Here is a 20,300-nt window from a genome sequence, read left to right as displayed (position 1 = left end):
TAGCATGATTTCTTATCTGCGATTAACTGCTAGATGATAAGAAAGTTTGGTTTTCAGTAAGGGATAAAAACTAAGGCTTTTCATAGGCAATTAGTTAAACGAATTTATTCTGAAATGATCTGTACTTGCTACTGAGCTAGGACGTCTTATCAAAATAAGCAAAACATAGTGAAAGCTATGAGGAATATACAGATATATTTAATAATATGGGTAAGGAAAAGTCTGATGTCTCTTATTCCATATCTGTGTAGATGCCTTTTAGCGAGTTCATGAGTAAGTCCTGAATAGGCGTCAAAATCTTCCTGAAAGTCAGATCCTAAAGTTGAATTCTTGGCATGAACTGAGTAAAGGCTTAGGAAGCAGTGCCATTTAGCTGTTTTGTACTCTGATGTTTCTGTTCTGTGCAGGAGAGAATTGGATTGACCTTTTACATCAGGAATAATATTAGGGGCTGTCAACTGGCAAGTAAATAAATAGAAGGGACTTAAAAAAAGCAAAAATGGGAGGGTGGAGTTTGATTTGGAGAAATCAAACAATTGTTGTTGGGGGAAAGAGAATGTTCCTTATGAGCTTTAAAGATTGTAAAGGATGGGGAATACTTTTGGGAATTACTGAAAGAGGATGAAACAATATAAATGTCAAACTACGTGTTTCAAGAAAAATGTTACAGATGAGTTGTGATGCATTTTGTAACAGCCCCACTGCAAGAGTAACTAAAGACTTTGCACTTGGGCACAGTGAAAAATAGACAGTGAAAGGAATAGTTAAGAGCAATGGCTCTTTGTCCAGGTGTAAATGATGACTTTGGTTACTTCTTGCCTCTAATTTCTTACAGCATCATCCAGAGATGGAATTTATCCTTTCTGTCTTGGAAGAAGAAAAAATGAACTTTTGCTCTTTCATGTTAAGTTTCTCCTTCTTCACTGCCCGAAATATGAATTTTTAAATTCTTTTTCCCCATTTTGGTTTTTAATGAGGCAACTCACTTGCAAATTCCTTCTTGTAAAATTTAGTGGAAACAGAACACAGGTCAATTTTTTATTTTTCTTTTTTCTTTCATGTCTGCAAGGGAAGTAGGTGTGTGTATATAGTGCTTTACATCTGCTTGTGCTTGACCTATTAGGCCAATAATGATGGGAAAAGTCACAAAGCTTGTTTCCACTGGGATTTAATGAAACAGCTGGTTTAGGCAGTGCCTAACTGCAGTTAGGCAACACTATCTAACTGCTGCTGTTTACCTTTTTGGCAGCTGTGGGGGGTTGACCTTGGCCAGACCACCACCCAGATGCTCGCTCTTTCCTTTCCTCAACAGCACAAAGGGAGAAAATAAGATGAAAAAGCTCACAGATTGAGGCAAAGACTGGGAGATAACTTCTTTGGGTGATCACAATTACCATCCATCACAGCTGAAACTTGACTTGGGGAAAAATTAACTTAATTCCCCGGCACCACTACCAGCACAGGGGGATGAGGACTGGGGGCAGTGGTCAGTCCATAGCACTTTGTCTCTGCTGCTCCTTCTTCCTCACCCTGTTCCCCTGCTCCAGCCTGGAGCACCCTTGTGAATAGTTAGCTCTAATAGTTGCTCTAAATTCTCATCAAAAATACCAAGTAGTTAGTTAATCTTAGTGATTAATAAATTTGTGAGCATTTCCCTCACTTATGCTATGCATTTTTGCCAAATCCAGAAGTGACTTACCATCTAGCTTGTGATCGCCTGTCCTCTTGTTATTTCTCTGTTTTAATGTTAAATATCTGGGTAATTGTTCTCTTTTGCTTGAAGTGGTTTGCTGAGGTCTTGCTTTTGTATTGTGCCAATATTGCCACTAATAATAATCCAAGGTGTTGATTCACTCTGCAAAGTGGCCACTTGGCTGTTTTGTCATTCCCTTATTAAATACATCTATTAATTGAAAACTTTTGATTTGGTAATAACACAATATTACACATTTGTTTCCTGTTTGTGTTGGGGTTTTTTTTTTCATATGCAGTTATGCCTATGTTTCATCGTTTGTACATAAACGTAAATGCTATCTGCCCATTTACACGGTCAGCTGAGTGTTGCAGTAGTTGTACGTGAGAACAGGTCAGATATTTGGCTGATCGCATGGGATGTCTGTACATTAATATCTAAGTGTACGCTGGAGTGTATGTTACTGTTGAAAGTCTTGTTTTTAATACTCATGTAGGTTTTTACATCTATTTGGATAGTGTTATAAATGACTATCTCAGCACAGTTCCTGTTCGCTGTAGCTAAATAATTATTTAAAAGTTAAAGGGAAATCTTCTGGCAGTGGTTTTATTTAATTTTTTTTACTTCATGTCTAATAACATTTGTGAAACACATACATTTCTTTTGGTATATGAAAGGGCATTTGGTGCTAATTCTGCAAGCACGTATTTTCATGGGGATGTGTCCCTACTGTGATCCTTCTTCCCGTGGGCATTGCTTTATAAAAGTAGTGTCTAGTGTTAGTACCTTTCAAATTGGAAAGCATTCTAGCTTGTTCTCATCACTGCTATGCTACCTCAAACTTAGCCAGACATTTAATTATAAATCTTTTGTTTCAAACACTATACTTTCTGTAATTTCTATTATTCATGTTTATGTGGCCTCACTTGTTTTAATAGATTGCACAGCAACTTGTGCCACATAAATAGTACTACACAATACAGCTTTCGATGTTAAAGGAAATGCTTGTTTAAAAAAACCCCACAAAAACCCCCCAAATCTCTATAGAGAGAGTATCTAGGGCTAAAGTTTTGTGTAAGGTTTTAAGTTTTGACTTAAGATATTAGAGGCATGTGTAAATGGGGAAAAAAAAATCCAAACCCAACTCTTTGAATCCTATTTCAGTATATAGTATTTATTTACAAATAAAGAATGACTTTCTTATAAAATACATAAGAAAGTATTTTCTGTGTTTTTCAAAGATATGAGTTTGATGTATAGCTTACTTTGGCATTGGCTTCTGATTTTCTTGGAGTAGGTAGACGACAGAGGGACGGAGTGAGGTTGCGTTCATTCGTGGGCTATAGCCTTTTCAGAAGTTTAAAAAAGGGAGATGAGGAAAAGTAGTTTGCGGTATGCTGAACAGATGCTTTGGCTTTGTGACAAATGGTTTATGAATGCTGTCTGGAGCATTTTATGAAATGCTGTAGGACTAATACATGTAGCTAGATATATGCAAATTTACTGCTAAGTATTTTTAAATGATGAAAAATGAGGTTGAAAAAATAGAGTACTATAAAATCTGTTGATGTGCAGAAAAATGTATGTTAGAGCTCCCAAAGACTGTAGCAGATTATCTTAGTATAGAAACAAGATCTTGAAATACATCTAGTTTACTTCTTATAATTTGATTGTGATTTTCTTTTCCTCCCCAATGTTCTTATCTTGAGATAAGATGAGAGAAATGGCATTTCAAAAATTCTGCAAAACTCTGTTCTTTTATTCTACTCCTTCCTGCGCTCCCCGCCCCCTCGATTCCCTTCAGAAAAAGTTGGAGGGTTTATCTCCTTCCTGATCTTAGTTTTAGAAATGTTAATGTTTATTTTGTGTAGGGAAAAAATCAGTTGCTTTTTGTCTATTGCTTAGAAATATTTGCAAGATACGGCTAAGAGGCAGCGTAAATGGTTATGGAGAATCTGTGCTAACAGTGTAGAAAGCAGTCTTTGTAATTTTTCACTGATCCTTTTCAGTTTTCTAAGTGTCACGTAGAGAAAACCCCCACCCAAATTGCCGATGTACAACCTCCCCCTGCCACATGCATAGTATTTACTGGCAAAAATTTTGAATGTAGTGCGCTGTAGTGTACCAGTTATGACTAATCAGGTGCTTGTAAGAGCATATGTATTAAGATAGAGATTACAAGCACATTTATTGCTAAGTAAGTTTATTCTAGAGTCAAGGGGCATAACAACTACACACCAGTGAACATGACTTAGAAACGCATTTTTGAGCATCTCACATGCAACCATCAAGTGATTCTAGACCATAATCATTAAAGACTTCTAATAACAGCAAACCCTAAATAATATAATAATATAGTAAGATTCCTTTGTGCCTTTATAAATAGGTATTAATGACGAAGAGATGATCAGAAACTGTTACTTTGCCACATTCTCTAATAAAAAAATGAATCCAATAACAGTTTCTGCATATAATTCCAAATATTAACTAGGTGCTTATGTTACATTATAGTAGAATGTTCTTTAAACCCTTTTAAAATCTTTTTTTTTAAAGTTCAGTATTAAAAATCAAGATGCTGTTACTGTAATAAGAGCTGCTTTAATTCTATAGTATTGCTTTCTCTTTTGTTGTGGTGTTTTTTTTTTTTTTTTTTTTAAGGACAGAATACCTTTACAGGCCAGTAAATTAGCATGTCACACGGATGACTTAATCCATATACATAAGTTTTCATCTTCTCCTGAGCAACACCTTGTCATCAATTTTCAGAATGGTTAATAGAACTGTTTAGCACGTAATAGTTCCTTGTTGCATAAAAATCAAAGGACAAACTTCACATACAGAATGGTAATAGTTTATACAAATATATACTTAAAGAAGATTTTCTGTCAATAAATGCTCATTCATGTACCTCTCAGAACTTCTGTGGGGCTATTCATTTGGACAAGTGGTCACAAATCTGATTTTTTTTAAACTTGGGCTATTTTTTTTAACTGTATTTTTGATGGATTTCACCTCAGCCTTCTTCAGGAAGCAGGGCTCTTTATTATGGTTCTCTTTAGGACTAGAAGTAGAAGCAAAATCTGTCAACATGAAGCTTCTGGAATCCTTAAGCAGGAGGGTAGGTAAGTTCAGGTTAGGAAACTTTCCTGCAGCAAGGAACCAGTTTGTATACTGATCTGGATTTTCTCACCTGGTTGTAACATTTTGCCTGGCAGGCTGTGTCTGAGAAGCTTTGTGCTGTGGAGTTCATTCACTAGATAGTACCTGGTATGGTGTTGTTGCTCTTGAAATGGGGCAGCTCTAGTGCTAGGATAGACAGTGGTCCTGTCTTTACTGTCTGTTCTGCAGAACACCAGGACAAACTGTTTCAGCATTATGTCCTTTATAACCTGTTTAAATATCTGGTTTCCGCTTTCTGCCTTTGTAGCTAGGCAGGTTCAGCTTGTTCTGTCTTCTGTATACTTGTAAAATAAATTTACAAGATGGGTTGTCTTCCAGCTATAGAAACTTTATTATCCCCTCAAATCCGTTGGCAAACAGAGCAGCAAACCCAACTTTTTAGGACAAAAGTGTCTTTTTCTATTGCTAATGTATCTAAAATTCAAGTCTGTCTCTTTTTCTAGGTAGAGAAAGGTGTGATGAAGGTGCACGGAGGAATGCAGACCTTATTATTCCATATTTTTCATTTTCAGGAAACCTGTGGAGCAAGTTGAGAGAATTTTGGCCTCAGTGACCTCAGAATAATGATGATCCTTTGCTCCTCTCATTATTTTTATTCAGTCTGTCTGTGATCCTGTTTCCAATTATCTGATCCTAAAACAGGAGAGAAAAGTTTGTAGGTGGAAGAATCTAGATAGGGTCTCAGAGATATGCGATGTCTTCTGTAGATACTGCTTCAGTGATATTTCTAGGCATTTTATGCCTTGCTGGATTTCTTGCTACTTGAATTTTGAGATTTTGGGATATGAAAACCTTTGCATTCCATGGTTTTTCACAGTTGAACAATTGGTTTCTTGGCATTCATCTTTTCCCTCACTACTGTTTTGTTTCCTTTCCCATTCCCCTCTTCTTTAGGATCGTATATGATAGTGATTTCCTCAGACCATGACCCTGGAGAAAAGACTCGACTCCAGCTTCCAACAATGAAAGAAAACGATACTCACTGCATCGATTTCAGCTACCTTCTCTACAGCAAGAACGGAGCAAACCCAGGTACTCTGAACATCCTGGTTAGGGTGAACAAAGGGCCGCTGGCTAATCCCATCTGGAACGTCACTGGCTCCACTGGCAAAGACTGGCTTCGAGCGGAGTTGGCCGTCAGCACCTTCTGGCCCAACGAGTATCAGGTAGGTCAGCTTGCAATAAATTCTCACCGCTTTATAACGTTTACTGTGAGGTCCTATACAGTTTGTGCTTGTTTTGCTCTGTTCTGATAGAGTATTTTCCCTTAAATGGACTGTTCTGTTGAGAATAAATCATTATTTGAGGATGAGTATTTTTTTATAGGAGGTGATTGTTCAAAGTTATCTGTTATTGTATAATAGGAAAAAAAAAAGCTGGAAACAAGCCTCATTAAAAGAAATTGTAAGGTTAAAGTCCAGGAGTGTCAAAAATGATAAACTCCCAGAAATAAATTGCCTGTGCAACTGTAATTTGTACCTGTCTTCCCTCCTCTTTTGGATGTGCCTCTGTTACCATGTCTAATTACACGACCATAAAGTGTGGTTTTTTCCACGTTTGCTGTGCAGGCAGAATGGTGCTCACCTAATGAGCAGCTGCTCAGGATGTGTTTTTCTCCTGTTTGCTCGCTATGGGACAAAACCACCTGCAGTGTAGGGCTGTTGTTTAGAGAGAAAAATTGTCTTGTTATTACTAGATGCTGTTATTTGATTTGTTTGATTAACCTGAGAAAGTACCTGCAGCTGTTTCGCTCAGTGGGTATTTGATGTGAAGGATGAATCTCATACACAGGCATTTTTGTCCTGGTGTGTAGGAGGGGGAAGAGTTGGATTAGATGCACTCATCTGAGTTACTACACCATGAGGCGTTAGGTCATCATTGTATGCAGGGCTTACAGGCCCTCGCCTAAGGAAACTTCAGGTCATTAGTGCTCTTGCAAACGGTTTGGGTGTCCAGACTAGTTATCAAATGATGCAAAGTGACCTCTTTAATAATGAGGTTTTCTCGAATAGTGGTATTGTAGGAATGTTTTCTTGAAGTACCTTTTTTAAAGTTCTTTGCATTTGCCCAGCATTAAAATAATGTCCATAAAAAACATGTAAGGCTGCTTGCAGTGATGCTTATAGGTTGAAACTGGTGTAACTTACTATCATTTTATGTTTTTCTTCAAGTTTTGTTTCCCTGTTTTTAATATTTTTATTTATAAAGAAATTTAATCTATCAGTGACATTGAAACTGGGTGAAATTTGATTTAAAGTTCTGAAACCTGGTTTCATAAAGCTTGGCTTCTGAGGAGGTGTTTTATTAACCCTTTTATGCTGCTAGAAAGTAGCTTTTGGTGTGCTTAAAAAAACCAGGAGCCTTTTATAGCAGTATAGTAGTAATCAAGTATAGCAGTATTATATGCAGTAAATCAGGTTTCTGCTGACAGATGGCTAGGCTTGACAATGAGATTGGTGGTTGGGGCCTTATCTTAGCAACATGGCCATTTTTCACTTACGTTATAGCCTTCACATTATCCTTCTATAGACTGTGCTGAAATTCATTCTTTCCCTTGCTTGGTCATCCAGCAGAATATTGAAATCATGTGTAACAGTTTTATTTTTAAATTAAAAATAAATCTGAAGTCGGACTGGAGAACTGTTAATGCAACCTGCTTTTACGAACAGGAGGGAAAATCTGCATGCTGTCCGTGCACGCCTGCTTGTTTGCACAAACAGGGTTGGTATTTTTGTGGTTTTAAATGGTCCTTTGAGATCTCAAAGTCAACATTGCTCTTCATTGTTCGTTTCTTTTTTCGTTTTTAGTGTTATTTTTGAGTTGAGTTATTCTTTGGCATGGAAGTATTTTTTCATTTTTCTCATCAGAGTTCTTTGCTGTAGAGCTCTAGCTTGTGATTTTGGCACTTTGATCTACCTGTCAGTTGATGAGTTTAGCTAGCACTGAAGGGAAATATGCATTAGTTTTTATAACATGATGGAAGCGGCTCTTTACTAAACCGGGAATTGGATCTCTGCCTGTACAAGCAAGGTCACTGCTAAAGACCACTGCGGAGCACAACTGTTTGCATGTACTTTGTTAATCAGGTCAACTTCATTGCTGTTTCCTTCACTTTTAAGTGAGGGAAGAGAGTAGAGATTAGCAGGGGCTGAACAGCACAGGTTACGTTATAAGGAAGTCTTGTATGGTGACTTGGAATTTAGCAGGATGGCTGTGTTAATAGTACTAATAAAGTGCTGCATCTCAGCTAATGAGCTCCTAAACAGCGTTTCTGTGCTCTCCTGGCTGAAGCTTTATTGCTTCCTGTTCAAAACTAGCACAGTGTTTTTGCATGTCACTGCTTGACAGTATAGATGCTGCTTATGCATGTTTGGATGGACTTAATGTTTCTTTTTATTTACAAGATATATATATGTATTTTAAAAGATCAATTTACTTGCCTTTCTTTAACTATATTGAGTGGTAGTGGGTTTTTTGTTTTGTTTGTTCACTTGGGTTTTTTTTTATTTATTTTCTGATGAAATATAGTACACTCTATTACAATAGCTTTACTGGCTCAATCTGAATTTTTGTTTAGCTTCATATCCTGTCTTTGATGGCAGATAACAGTGGAAGAAGAGTTCACAAACAGGACAAACTCATGGTCATACCTCCCCCAGAATACGCTTCCAGCCTTGAGCTTACTTGTGGTTCAAGAGCTTTGAGCTTAAAAACGAAAGTAGTACCTCTATATTCCTGTTAGCCCATGGGGGGTTTTTTGCACTAGTTTAAGCTTCTAGTGACTATAGTGTATATTACATGAAATTCTAGTGTTAATTACACATTAGGACTGTTCCTGTGGGTTTCTCCAAGCATGGGGCCTTAGTTGTCATATTTTACAGTTGGGAAGTTTCAGCAGTCCTGTAATGATACGATCTGTCTTTTCTCTCCTGCTAGTAAGGCATCTGCATCTTTTATTCTGTTTGTTTAACATGTGGATGAACTGTTGAGGAAGAGGGTTAGAGCATCCCTTGGGATCGAGGATATGATTTGATTTTGGTTCTTGTTAGTTCTGGAATCTTGTTCTATCATGCTGTTTGAAATATGCCACCTTCGACCTGCCCAAAGTTTGCTTCAAAGGAAAAATATTTTGGGATTTTTGTTGTTTCAACTTCATGGCTGGCTGGGAGTTTTGTCTCTCTATTGTCTATGTTGGTTACTACTATGTAATGCATTAATTTTAGTTAAGATGTTTATTCCTGTCTGGATGTGTTGTTTTGTTTAATGCTTCTGTTCATTTCCCCAAGTTCTCTCCTGCTTTGCACAGTAGGAATTATCCAGCTGCTGAGGGCTGTCTCTTCCTTTCAGCTTCTGTCACAGGTGTTTTTCCACTACTCCCTTGCAAACTATGCCATTCTTTTTGAAAATTTTTTTTTTTTGGGGGGGGGGGGGGGGGGCGGGGTGGTGGTGTTTGTTTTTGCACACTGTCTCCCAAAAGTTGTTTCCTATTTTTTGTGTGTTTGTCTCAGCAAATTAATTTTGCTCCCACTGGGTCGTATTGTAGCTTGATCACATGTGAGGTCCACTTTGCAATGTGAACCATGGACTTTCCAGTTTTGGTTTTATATTACATCTCTCTGGTCTTTGTAACCTTTGATCAGAAACTAATAAAGAAACTCTTGACTTGGAACCACAAATCTCAAACTTGTAAAAAATGTATTTTTTGATTTTTTTTTTTTAATGGTTCTTTAAAACTTCATTATACCATAATGGGGCTCTGTAGTTTAACAAAGGGGCTGGCTGGGATACCTGCTTGATAGGAGTGATGGTTACACTTGGAGGTATAGCTAGCAAACAAAAAATACTAAACTGCACCAAGCAGAAGTTCTTTCATACGTTCAGAAGACTAATGATGCATGACCAGTTAAAAATGTGCAGGAAAACTCTAGAAAGCCAAATAATTTTCTTGCTGAATTGTGAATCCTGATTTGGATAATGAATCTGTTTTTTATATTAATATTGATGATTTATAGGATTTATAAATGTTTAAATAGCTTAAAGATCTTGGAAAGCTATTTTCCTTTATGATCTTAAAAGGTCTTGAAACTGTAATAGAATTATTACAGGAGGATGGCAGATTGATTGAAGATTCACTAATGGTGTGTACAGTTGGGCCATAGCCAGATAAGGTAGGAAACAAATTTCTCGTGAAATACGAGAATTTGTTGCCTTTTTGGATATCAGATCGCTATTCTAAACTTGCAGACATGTAAGACTGTAAACCAGCTGCATGCAGAAAAATTTGGGAAAGCAGGGAATTTCATTTGTTTCAGGCAGTTGGTAGAGCTAAGAAAGGAAAGCAACAAGTGAAACACTAGTGGGAAGTACAGAAATACATACAGCTTGTGCGAATTGCGTAGAACTGAGTCATGGGCCAACTTAAGAAGAAACAACCCGCCCTCCCAAACTCCCACTTTCTATTTATAAGACAGATGTCTTTGATTCTATGCGATCTCTAACCTTGACGAGCTATGTAGCATCCAGAAAACCCAAAGAAGCTCTTTTTTAAAAAAAAGGCATTCCAAAGGACTGATACTTTAAAAGGATTTTATTTAAAATGTATTGGAATACAGAAAATGACTTAAAATAATATCAAAGACATACTGGATGAAAAACTTGTAAATAGTGTAATTTTGTTGACTAAATAAATAAGAATTCAATATAGACAATGTTATATTTGAACATTTTAAGAAAAACTGATAAGCAGCCAGGCAGTTAGTGTTAAAACTTGCTGTCAGTCTTGGATGTTGAGTTGCAAGACAGTGAAAGTCTTGTTGTGGTAATCTCAGCATGAGCAAGAGTTCAGCGCCAGAGGAGCGGTCTGTAGCCAGCGAGGCAGTGCTTCGGCAGACTAAATTTCTGTGGCCTAGAAAAAGACACAATTCAGAGGAATATGATACAGGTTTGCAAAACTATTGCTGGCATGAAGAGGAATCCTCTTCCAGTTCAAGAAGTTGGGGCCTTTTTGGTCTAGTGAGGGAACCAGACTGAAAGAAGCGAATGGAGGTGGGTCACACAGCAGGCTGTAGATCCATGAAAGTCTGTGCCAGAAGCAGCTATTGTGGATGCTGGAGGAGTATGTAGGCTTAAGGAGATGCTGGGCAAGTTCTTGAAAGAGAACTATTAGTAATTAGGCAAACAAGGCTGGTAAGTCTCATAAGCTGAAAGTAGCTGGAGGAGCAGAGAACGTTTTGGGGGGCACAGAGAGGTGATGTGCATTCTGGCTCTGTTCTTACCTTTCTTCATGATCACTGTTAAAGAAAAGATGTTGGGATAGGTAGACCTTTGGCCTGAGCTGCTAAGCCATTGTTAAGTTTTATACAAAGGGCAAAGGCTTCTCGCTTTCCTTCCTTCTCGCTTTCCTTCCTTCTCGCTTTCCTTCCTTCTCGCTTTCCTTCCTTCTCGCTTTCCTTCCTTCTCGCTTTCCTTCCTTCTCGCTTTCCTTCCTTCTCGCTTTCCTTCCTTCTCGCTTTCCTTCCTTCTCGCTTTCCTTCCTTCTCGCTTTCCTTCCTTCTCGCTTTCCTTCCTTCTCGCTTTCCTTCCTTCTCGCTTTCCTTCCTTCTCGCTTTCCTTCCTTCTCGCTTTCCTTCCTTCTCGCTTTCCTTCCTTCTCGCTTTCCTTCCTTCTCGCTTTCCTTCCTTCTCGCTTTCCTTCCTTCTCGCTTTCCTTCCTTCTCGCTTTCTCTCTTTCCCCCTAAGTGGTTGTGTACACTAATTTGTTTCTGTATTCCTAGGCAGACTAAATATAATTTTTATATTCTGTGGTTATCAAACCAGTCTAGTCATATTCTGTGAAAGTTTTCTGGCTGTAGAAATGAAAAATAACTTAATCTACCGCCACAAGCCCCATGCCCATTTCTCATGGCTCTTTTCCCCGTGTCATCTCCTGTCAATATAACTTGGGGTAACAAATATTTTTAGACTTTTTGAAGTTGGAATACAAATTAAACCTTTTAAAGTCTTTTAAATTTGTAAGGATTCTCAGAAATAAAGTATGAATTAGAACTTCTGTTTTGGTGAGTGGCTAAAATTTCATTCCAGCAGAGATAAAATTTTGTTAGTAAAATGTGTAAGTAAAAATTTGACTAGCTTTATAATTAAAGAAAACTATGTTAATATTTATTAAACTGAGACAGATAGCTTTTATCCCCTTAAACTTGCAATAGCTTATGTTTGGTAGGCAGTATAAGTCACTGAAATGCTCCTTGTATAGGTGCATCATTCTTCAGTACTCTTTTTGTGGAATAAGTCCTTTGAGAATACTTTGTGGCTTTTAATAATTTAAGGTGACTGTCCATAAACTATTTTGTTCCTAGTTCATCAATACACAATGAAATGGCCTATACATCTGTTTCTTTCTTTCCTCTTCCTTCTCCTCCATAGTTTTTATCAGTTAAAAGCACTTTTAACTGTCTCACCGCTTACTGCTATCACTAATGATGCAGAACTGGACCCCTCTGAAAATATATTCAAATAAGAACAATGCTACTTTCTTGCCAGAAATGCTTTGTAAACCCCTAAGTGTTCTACTGACTGTTACTTGCTAGACAGCAGTTAATCAAAAGACTTTCTTTATACAGTTTATCAAAGAGTTACTCTGAGAAATGCTTTTTCATAACTTTCTTGTTGCTTCTCCAAACGGACAGGGATCAGGTTAGGAAAGGCAAGGCCCTGATAGAATTAAATCTGGCCAGGGATGTCAAGGGCAACAAGCAAAGCTTCTATAGGTGCATCAGTGCTTAAAGGAAGACTAGGGAAAATGTGGGCCCCCTCCAGAAGGAAATGTGAGACCTGGTTACCCAGGATATGGAGAAGGTTGAAGTAGTCAACAACTTTTTTTGCCTCAGTCTTCACCGACCATGCTCTAGCCACACCACGCAAGTCACAGAAGGCAAAGGCAGGGACTGGGAGAATGAAGGACTGCTCACTGTAGGAGAAGATCAGGTTTGAGACTGTCTGAGGAACCTGGAGAGGCACAAGTCCATGGGACCTGATGAGATGCATCTGTGGGTCTTGAAGGAACTGATGGGTGAAGTTGCTAAGTCACTCTCCATCATATTTGAGAAGTCCGGTGAAGTTCCCACTGACTGGAAAAGGGGAAACATAACCCTCATTTTTAACAAGGGAAAAAAGGAAGACCCAGGGAACTACAGGCTGGTCAGTCTCACCTCTGTGCCTGGCAAGATCATGGAGCAGATCCTTCTGGAAACTATGCTCAGGCACATGGAAAATAAGGAGGTAATTGGTGACAGCCAGCATGGCTTCACTAAGGGAAAATTATGTCTGACAAATTTGGTGGCCTTCTGTGACAGGGTTACAGTGTTGGTGGAAAAGGGAAGAGCAACTGGCATCATCTACCTGGACTTGTACAAAGCATTTGACATTGTCCCACATGACATCCTTGTCCCTGAACTGGAGAGATATGGATGTGATGAATGGACCACTCAGTGGGTAAGGAATTGGCTGGATGGTCGCACTCAAAGAGTTCTAGTCAATGGCTTGATGTCCAAGTGAAGACCAGTGACGAGTGGTGTTCCTCAGGGGTTGGTATCGGGACCGTCTCTGTTTAACATCTTTGTCAGGGACATGGACAATGGGATTGAGTGCACCTTCAGCAAATTTGCTGACAACACCAAGCTGTGTGGTGTGGTTGACATGCTGGAGGGAAGGAATGCCACTCAGAGGGTCCTTGACGGGCTGGAGAGGTGGGTCCATGCGAACCGTGTGAAGTTCAGCAAGGCCAAGTGCAAGGTCCTGCACATGGGTTAGGACAATCCCAAGCACAACTACAGGCTGGGCAGAGAATGGATTGAAAGCAGCCCCGAGGAGAAGGACTTGGGGGTGTTGGTGGATGAGAAGCTCAACATGGCCTGGCAATGTACGCCTGCAGCCCAGAAAGCCATTTGTATCCTGGGCCGCACCAAAAAAAATGTGACCAGCAGATGGAAGGAGGTGATTCTGCCCCTTTACTCTGCTCTCATGAGACCCCACCTGGAGTACTGTGTCCAGCTCTGGGGTCCCTGGTACAAGAAAGACATTGAGCTGTTGGAGTGAGCCCAGAGGAGGGCCGTAGAGATGATCAGAGGGCTGGAGCACCTCTCCTGTGAAGACAAGCTGAGAGAGTTTGGGGTTGTTCAGCCTGGAGAAGAGAGGTCTCTGGGTAAACCTTCTAGCAGCCTTCCAGTACCTAAAGGAAGGGGCCTACAGGAAAAGTGGAGAGGGACTGTTTACAGGGGCATGTAGTGATAGGACAAGGGGTAATGGGTTTAAGCTGAAAGAGGGTGGCTTTAGATTAGATGTTAGGAAGAAATTCTGCACTGTGAGGGTGGTGAGGCACTGGAACAAGTTGCCCAGAGAAGCTGTGGCTGCCCCCTCCCTGGAAGTGTTCAAGACCAGGTTGGATGAGGCTTTAGGCAACGTGGTCTAGTGGAGGGTGTCCCTGCCCATGGCAGGGGGGTTGGAACTAGACGAGCTTTGAGGTCCCTTCCAACCCAAACCATTCTGTGATTCTGTGATGGCTTGTTTGGTACAAACAAGCGCCATCGTTTTTTAACAGTTAGGCTAAACATGAAAGTCTGGAAGCATATCTGTTGTATTTCTATCTCATTTCTTCTGTGATGTTTATTAATTTGGTGAGGACAAAGAAAGATTAAGTTCCAGCAGAGTGACTACCAGCAACATTTTAATAATTTAATTCTGTAGATCATAAAGCACTTACATGTCTCAAAGGAATTCTGCAAATGCAGTCTCATTCCAGTCTTCAAACTGGAAAATCGTAGTACACAGAGTGGAAATGAACGTCGCCCAAACAAGCCCAATCATGGCTGAGGTGCCAGCCTCCAGGTTTTCATTCCCACTGTAAATATTGGAGACTTCATGGAAGCTCTTTCTTTTTTTCTTAGAAATGACAATGCTGGCTTTGAGTGTTAGGTCAGGTCTGTGGCATCATTTCAGTAGCGTATGTTCTGTGGGCTAGCCACAACATGCTTTTTTTGTTATTCAGAGGTAGTTCATTTGTGAGCATAGGAAGTTCCTGAGGAATAAGGGAATGATGGCTGTGGGAAAGTAAGTAAATGTTGGTGTTACATGCTGTTGTTCTCTCTCCCATCCGTCATGTTGTCTTCCCCACCCTTCCCCCTGCCTTTTTTTTTTTTTTTTTTTTTTTTAAAAAGAACTTCTGAATTGTCATATGGAGATGTATGTAATAGCTTTCCTAGCTTGGTGGATTTAATTTTGTTAGCCTGCTTTGGAGATACCTAATTTTTGGGGGGTCTGCTACATTGAAAGGGCAAATGTAAAAATTCCTTTAAACTAATTTATCATAACTAGAAATATCAGAGATTATTGTTAAGCAGGTAAAATCTGTCAACCTTGTCTAAGTCAGTGACCCAAACTGTACTTCTCCATTGCAAGCAATGACGGCTCTGTCTCCACAAAACACTGAGTACTCCATTCCAGCAGGGGTGTAGAAGAAATGACTTCTGCTGCCTTGGTTTTAACAAGCTATGGAACTGGGGAGTCTGAGCTATCATTTATGTAGCTCTATCAGTAGTCCTGTGCTGAGGAAAGAAAGAATTCACAGAATTTTGAAGCTGAAGTGTTTGTATGTGTGAAAAGGAAATTTTAGCAATAATATAGCTCTTCAGAAAACAACACACTTTTCTAAGTTTATTCTTTCCCTTTTTTTTCTTAAATTTTTCAAAGCTTTCTTTTCTGCTGTTTTGCTTTCTGTTTATGTTATAGTCTGAGAGTAGCTTGCTTTTGTTCTGCTGTGTTCTAGGCTTCCTTTGGTAAGTGTATGATCTGAACTTCTTAAAAGTAGGATAGAAATGTTATATTTGAAGGACTGGAGTATTCTATGGAACTGTATGGCTATACATACCAGATGTTAATTTCTCTTCTTGCTATTGAATAACGTAATTTCAATGAAGCCAATGAGCATTTTGACTTTTTTTTCACTAATCCCTGCGAGATAACGGAGATCTTCAGGGCAAGGTGACAAAAATTCAGTAGATGCTTGGCATTTCCAAAGGCAGTGAAAGAATTTGGAGGTTAATGTGTAGTATGATTCCATGTTATAAATTACCTTTAATTACCTAAAAGTCTCAGGTGGAAAACTGGCTGGCTGTAAACCCGTGAAGACTTACTTTGAGATAAATATGTAATATTTTTAGCCAGTGCTTAATTTCTGATGAAATATATGTGACTTTAACCTCAGTACTCTTCCAGGAAACATTACACTCATTAGCAACGTGGTATGCAAATTTAATATTAACCTTGATTACCAAGATTATGAAAAGCCTGTAGCATTCCCCTCCCTGTCATGCAGCAGGCACTGTCAGGCAGCGAAGTGGAAAACACACTATTGCTAATCAACCACTTCGGAGTGCCTGGTTCAGTTTTTCAGAAATACAAGATTGACTTAAATCGTGTTGTGTAAATAAAGAAGTTCTGGATAGTTCCATTTGTCAAGATTTTTCTTTTTTGGGATTTTTGTCTATAGTTGGAAAGCATTACTTGTTATGTAAGAAGCTCAGATTTTGTCATATTTTCATCAGCTTCTGCAAGATCTCATACCTTTCTAAGAAAAATTGTGAATATCATGCTATCAAGGAGCTGACAATGATATACTCTTCCACTTGACTCTTCTTAAAATACATTTTTATTCACATGAAAAGTGAAATGAATGAAAGAGGGTTATGACAGAAATCAGTGATATATGCTTGAAGTAGATGGTTAAAGGAAAGCAGAAATTGCTAATACTATATTTCATTATACAGGTTCTGAAAAGATTGAGTAATGAATTGTGCTCTGCTAGGGGTTTCCAGACTACCCCTAAGTGGAAGTAAATAAAAGAAAAAGTATAATGGTGCAGTATTGAATCATTATCAAAAAGTTCACTAAAATCTCTTCAATTCAAAAATTGGAAACCAATCAGCTTCCAAATTTGTGGGCCTTGAAGAGTCAGGGGCTTTGACATAAAAGTCGGAACTCATCAATTCATTTCTGATAAGATGTATTGTTAGGTAATTTTTGCTGTGAAGCATTATATGCTTCTAGATGTCTGGTCATGTGTCGTCTTCTTCCCCCCCCCCCCCCCCCCCCCCCCAATGCCTATGTTGGAAAAAAAAGTAATACTGGGAATTATGCAGCCACTTATCTTTCTTTTTGTCCTTTCCTGCATTTTATTATTTAGGGCAAGATGGTATGTTCTAGAAGAATTTTGTGCTTTTGAGGCTGTACATACCATGCTATGATGTGTTGATTGTTTTGGTAGGGTGTTTTTTTTTCTAATGCTAAATGGTGAACAAGCTTGAGGTTTGGAGTAAAGTCACAAGGTTTTCTTCATCCGGAGTAGTATATAGGTGTTTTGTTTGTATTAACAAGTCATCATAGAATGGTTTAGGTTGGAAGGGACCTCAAAGACGATTTAGTTCCAACCCCCCCTGCCGTGGAGAGAGACACCCTCCACTAGACCAGGTTGCCCAAAGCTCCATCCAACCTGGCCTTGAACACTTCCAGGGAGGGGGCAGCCACAACCTCTCTGGGCAACCTGTTCCAGTGCCTCACCACTCTCATAGGGAAGAATTTCTTTCTAACATCTAATCTAAATCAACCCTCCTTCAACTTAAACCCATTACCCCTTGTCCTGTCACTACACTATCTCATAAACAGTCCCTCACCATCTCTCCTGTAGGCCCCTTTTAGGTACCAGAAGGCTGCTAGAAGGTCTCCCCGGAGCCTTCTCTTCTCCAGGCTGAACAATCCCAACTCTCTCAGCCTGTCCTCATAGGAGAGGTGCTCCAGCCCTCTGATCAGCTTTGTGGCCCTCCTCTGGACTTGCTCCAACAGCTCTGTGTCCTTCTTGTACTGGGGCCCCCAGAGCTAGATGCAGTACTCCAGGTGGTATCTCATGAGAGCAGAGGGGCAGAATCACCTCCCTCCATCTGCTGGTTACACTAAGGACACCCCTACCCTCCTTGCCCCGTCCTGCCAGAGTGAAGTAAATTATACCCCTCTTCTAGGTATCCTGAAACACCATCTGAAGCAGAATTGTTTTCTGGCTCTAAGGTAGTGATGGGAAGTTTGCAAACTAGTAATTGCCCTGTGGGATGCAGGGTGATGGTGCAGTCAGGCAGATAGTGCTCTGGGCTCAGAGCCATTTCTTCTTTGAGAGCTGTCCCTCTTATTTTCAATCAGTTGTGGAGCTGCTTTGCTATTTTTCTTTAAATGTCTTTATGTGCAACTCCCAGAAGGTTTAAAGAATTGGTATAAAACTTATTGGAGTGGATTAGTTCAACAAAGTACTTTGGCTACCTAGAAGGAACCCTATGCAATCCTGTGAGCCAGGCTGGGTTTTTTCCTAGTGTTTTGGTGGTGGTGTTTTGTGGTTTTGTTGGGTTTTGGTTGGTTTTTTTTGTTTGTTTTAGGGTTTGTTTTTTTTTGATGTGGCCTCAGGGTCTTCTGGAATCTTTTGCATGTGGTCCACAAGACCTTTTTGCATAGCATGCATTTGCTGGAATAGGTTCTATCCTGGAAACTTTTTTGGTTTTAGGGTTTACGGTTGCTCTCTGAAGTTTTGTTGATGCACATGCAAGGATTACCACATATCTGCCTGCATCTCAAGTGACAGTAAACATAAACTCAACCCATTGCTTGTCCTCTTTGTTGGGCTGGGACGGTGCTTTAGTGCTGGACAACTGCAATGCAAAGCGAAGGAAGGTTTTCCACTCTGGTGGAGGGGGTAGATCATGTGGGCATCGATGCTAATGCAGGGCAGAGGAATTCCTGGGGTTGTGGCGGTGTCACTTTATTGTCCTGCTGCAGTCTGAGGGTCTTTGTACCAGGGGTAGTGGTGTGTGCCTGTTTGGTGCCTATGTGACTTGTTATTTTTAGAAATTTCATAACATTGAGTGTTTTTTTTAGTTTGGGGCTATTTTAGTTTTGTTTTTTTAGTCCTGAATGATCAACTTTTTCCCTTGATAACAAAATTGACAATTACGGCAAAATACAGTCTTTGCTATGCTTGCTAGGCAATGAATTTATCTCACAGGTTGTGCAGTCTTCAGTTGCTGTTGCTCGTTGGAAGAAAATAACTTGTCCATTTTTTTTTTTTTTTTGAAACATATCAAATAATTTTTTAATTTTATTGTGCTGTGTTCAGTGACTGAAACTTCGATGCTGCAGGTTTAGGTCTTCAAATACAGGAGATGTATGTTTGTCACCTGGAGGTAGTAGAGGTTTGCTGCTGTTTATGGAATGAAATAATTTATGAATAAGGAAAGCATATTTGTTCAATTTGAATGACTTTATGATAAACCTTTTAAAAAAAATAATCCTGTAATGCCAGACTTCTGAGTGTACTTTTGAAGTTCAGGAAGAGGAATCAAATATTTGGTGGTGGCACTCAAGCGGTGGTGGTCTTCAGCTGTAAGACAGAACAAAAATAGTTTTATAACTCAGTGGGGGTGTCATCCTGTCACTGGTGTTTGGGGAATGAGGAAGAACCAGAGATTGTGCCAGATTCAGCAGCAGATACCTAAAGGAGCTGCCTGCTAAAACATTCCTAGCTTGCTTTGCCTGCAATAGAAGAGAAAGAAGAGAAAGAGAAAGGAGTATATTGTATCTTCCAGCTGCCAAACTTCAGCAGCAAAATACTTTAAATTGTGTGTGTGGTAACTTCTGGCTGCCCTTTGGGCATGTGTTATGCTCATGTCGTGTAACTTAGGTAGGTTCGATCGTTACTTGACTTAACTTTCGTGGACTGTAAGGCAGGAATGGAGACAGATAATCTTTCTTTTCTCTGATTTTTTTTTTTCATTCTTTCTGTGAATTTAAAGGCAGACACACATGCTCATGCTCACCCTCTTACATGTGGGTGAACCCCTGTTTCTTACCTCCATCTTCTCTACCATGCTTAGGTAATTACTGTAAACTTTCTACCCTTTGAAAACACATTAAGAAATAGTTGCAAGCTGCATAAGTCTGTTCCCCCCTCACCCCGTTTTTTTCTTTTCCCCCTTTGAGTTACATTACCTTTTGCGTCAAGTAAGTGCACCCTTGTGAGTCTGCATTGCAGATTGGCTCACTCTCAGAGGTTTTGTAGTAAAAAAAAAAAAAAAAAAAAAAAAAAATTCAGCTAGTGATGTGCTTGAATTGCCATGTTGAACTTGGATGAATTGAACTTTGGCGTGTGTCTCATTCTGGTTCATTGCAGTGCAGCCACCGTACCGTGTGTCTGGAGAGGAAGCTGAGGAGCAGCGAGGTCCTCCCTTAATCTCAGCCTTGCCTTCATAGGGGCAGGGAGTGCAGCAGCACTGTGGTCCTCGCTTCCCTCTCCTGCTGCACACACGGCAGCAGGCAAGAGGCCTGCCACCTGGTTCTCCCCC

At 39.6% G+C, this 20,300-nt stretch overlaps 1 protein-coding gene across 1 annotated transcript in view; it reads left to right on the top strand.

The window, feature by feature from the left end:
• The window catches only part of PTPRK (protein tyrosine phosphatase receptor type K), a 419,243-nt gene that overhangs the window by 131,715 nt on the left and 267,228 nt on the right, over positions 1 to 20,300 (top strand). Inside the window, exon 3 of the mRNA XM_075748050.1 lies at positions 5,768 to 6,039. Within this exon, the coding sequence (XP_075604165.1) occupies positions 5,768 to 6,039 (272 nt within the window). The remainder of the gene's footprint in view (positions 1 to 5,767; positions 6,040 to 20,300) is intronic.

This window comes from Balearica regulorum, chromosome 3 (assembly GCF_011004875.1).
Source record: "Balearica regulorum gibbericeps isolate bBalReg1 chromosome 3, bBalReg1.pri, whole genome shotgun sequence".
NCBI lineage: Eukaryota > Metazoa > Chordata > Aves > Gruiformes > Gruidae > Balearica > Balearica regulorum.
This window is presented reverse-complemented; position numbering and strand designations above follow the sequence as displayed.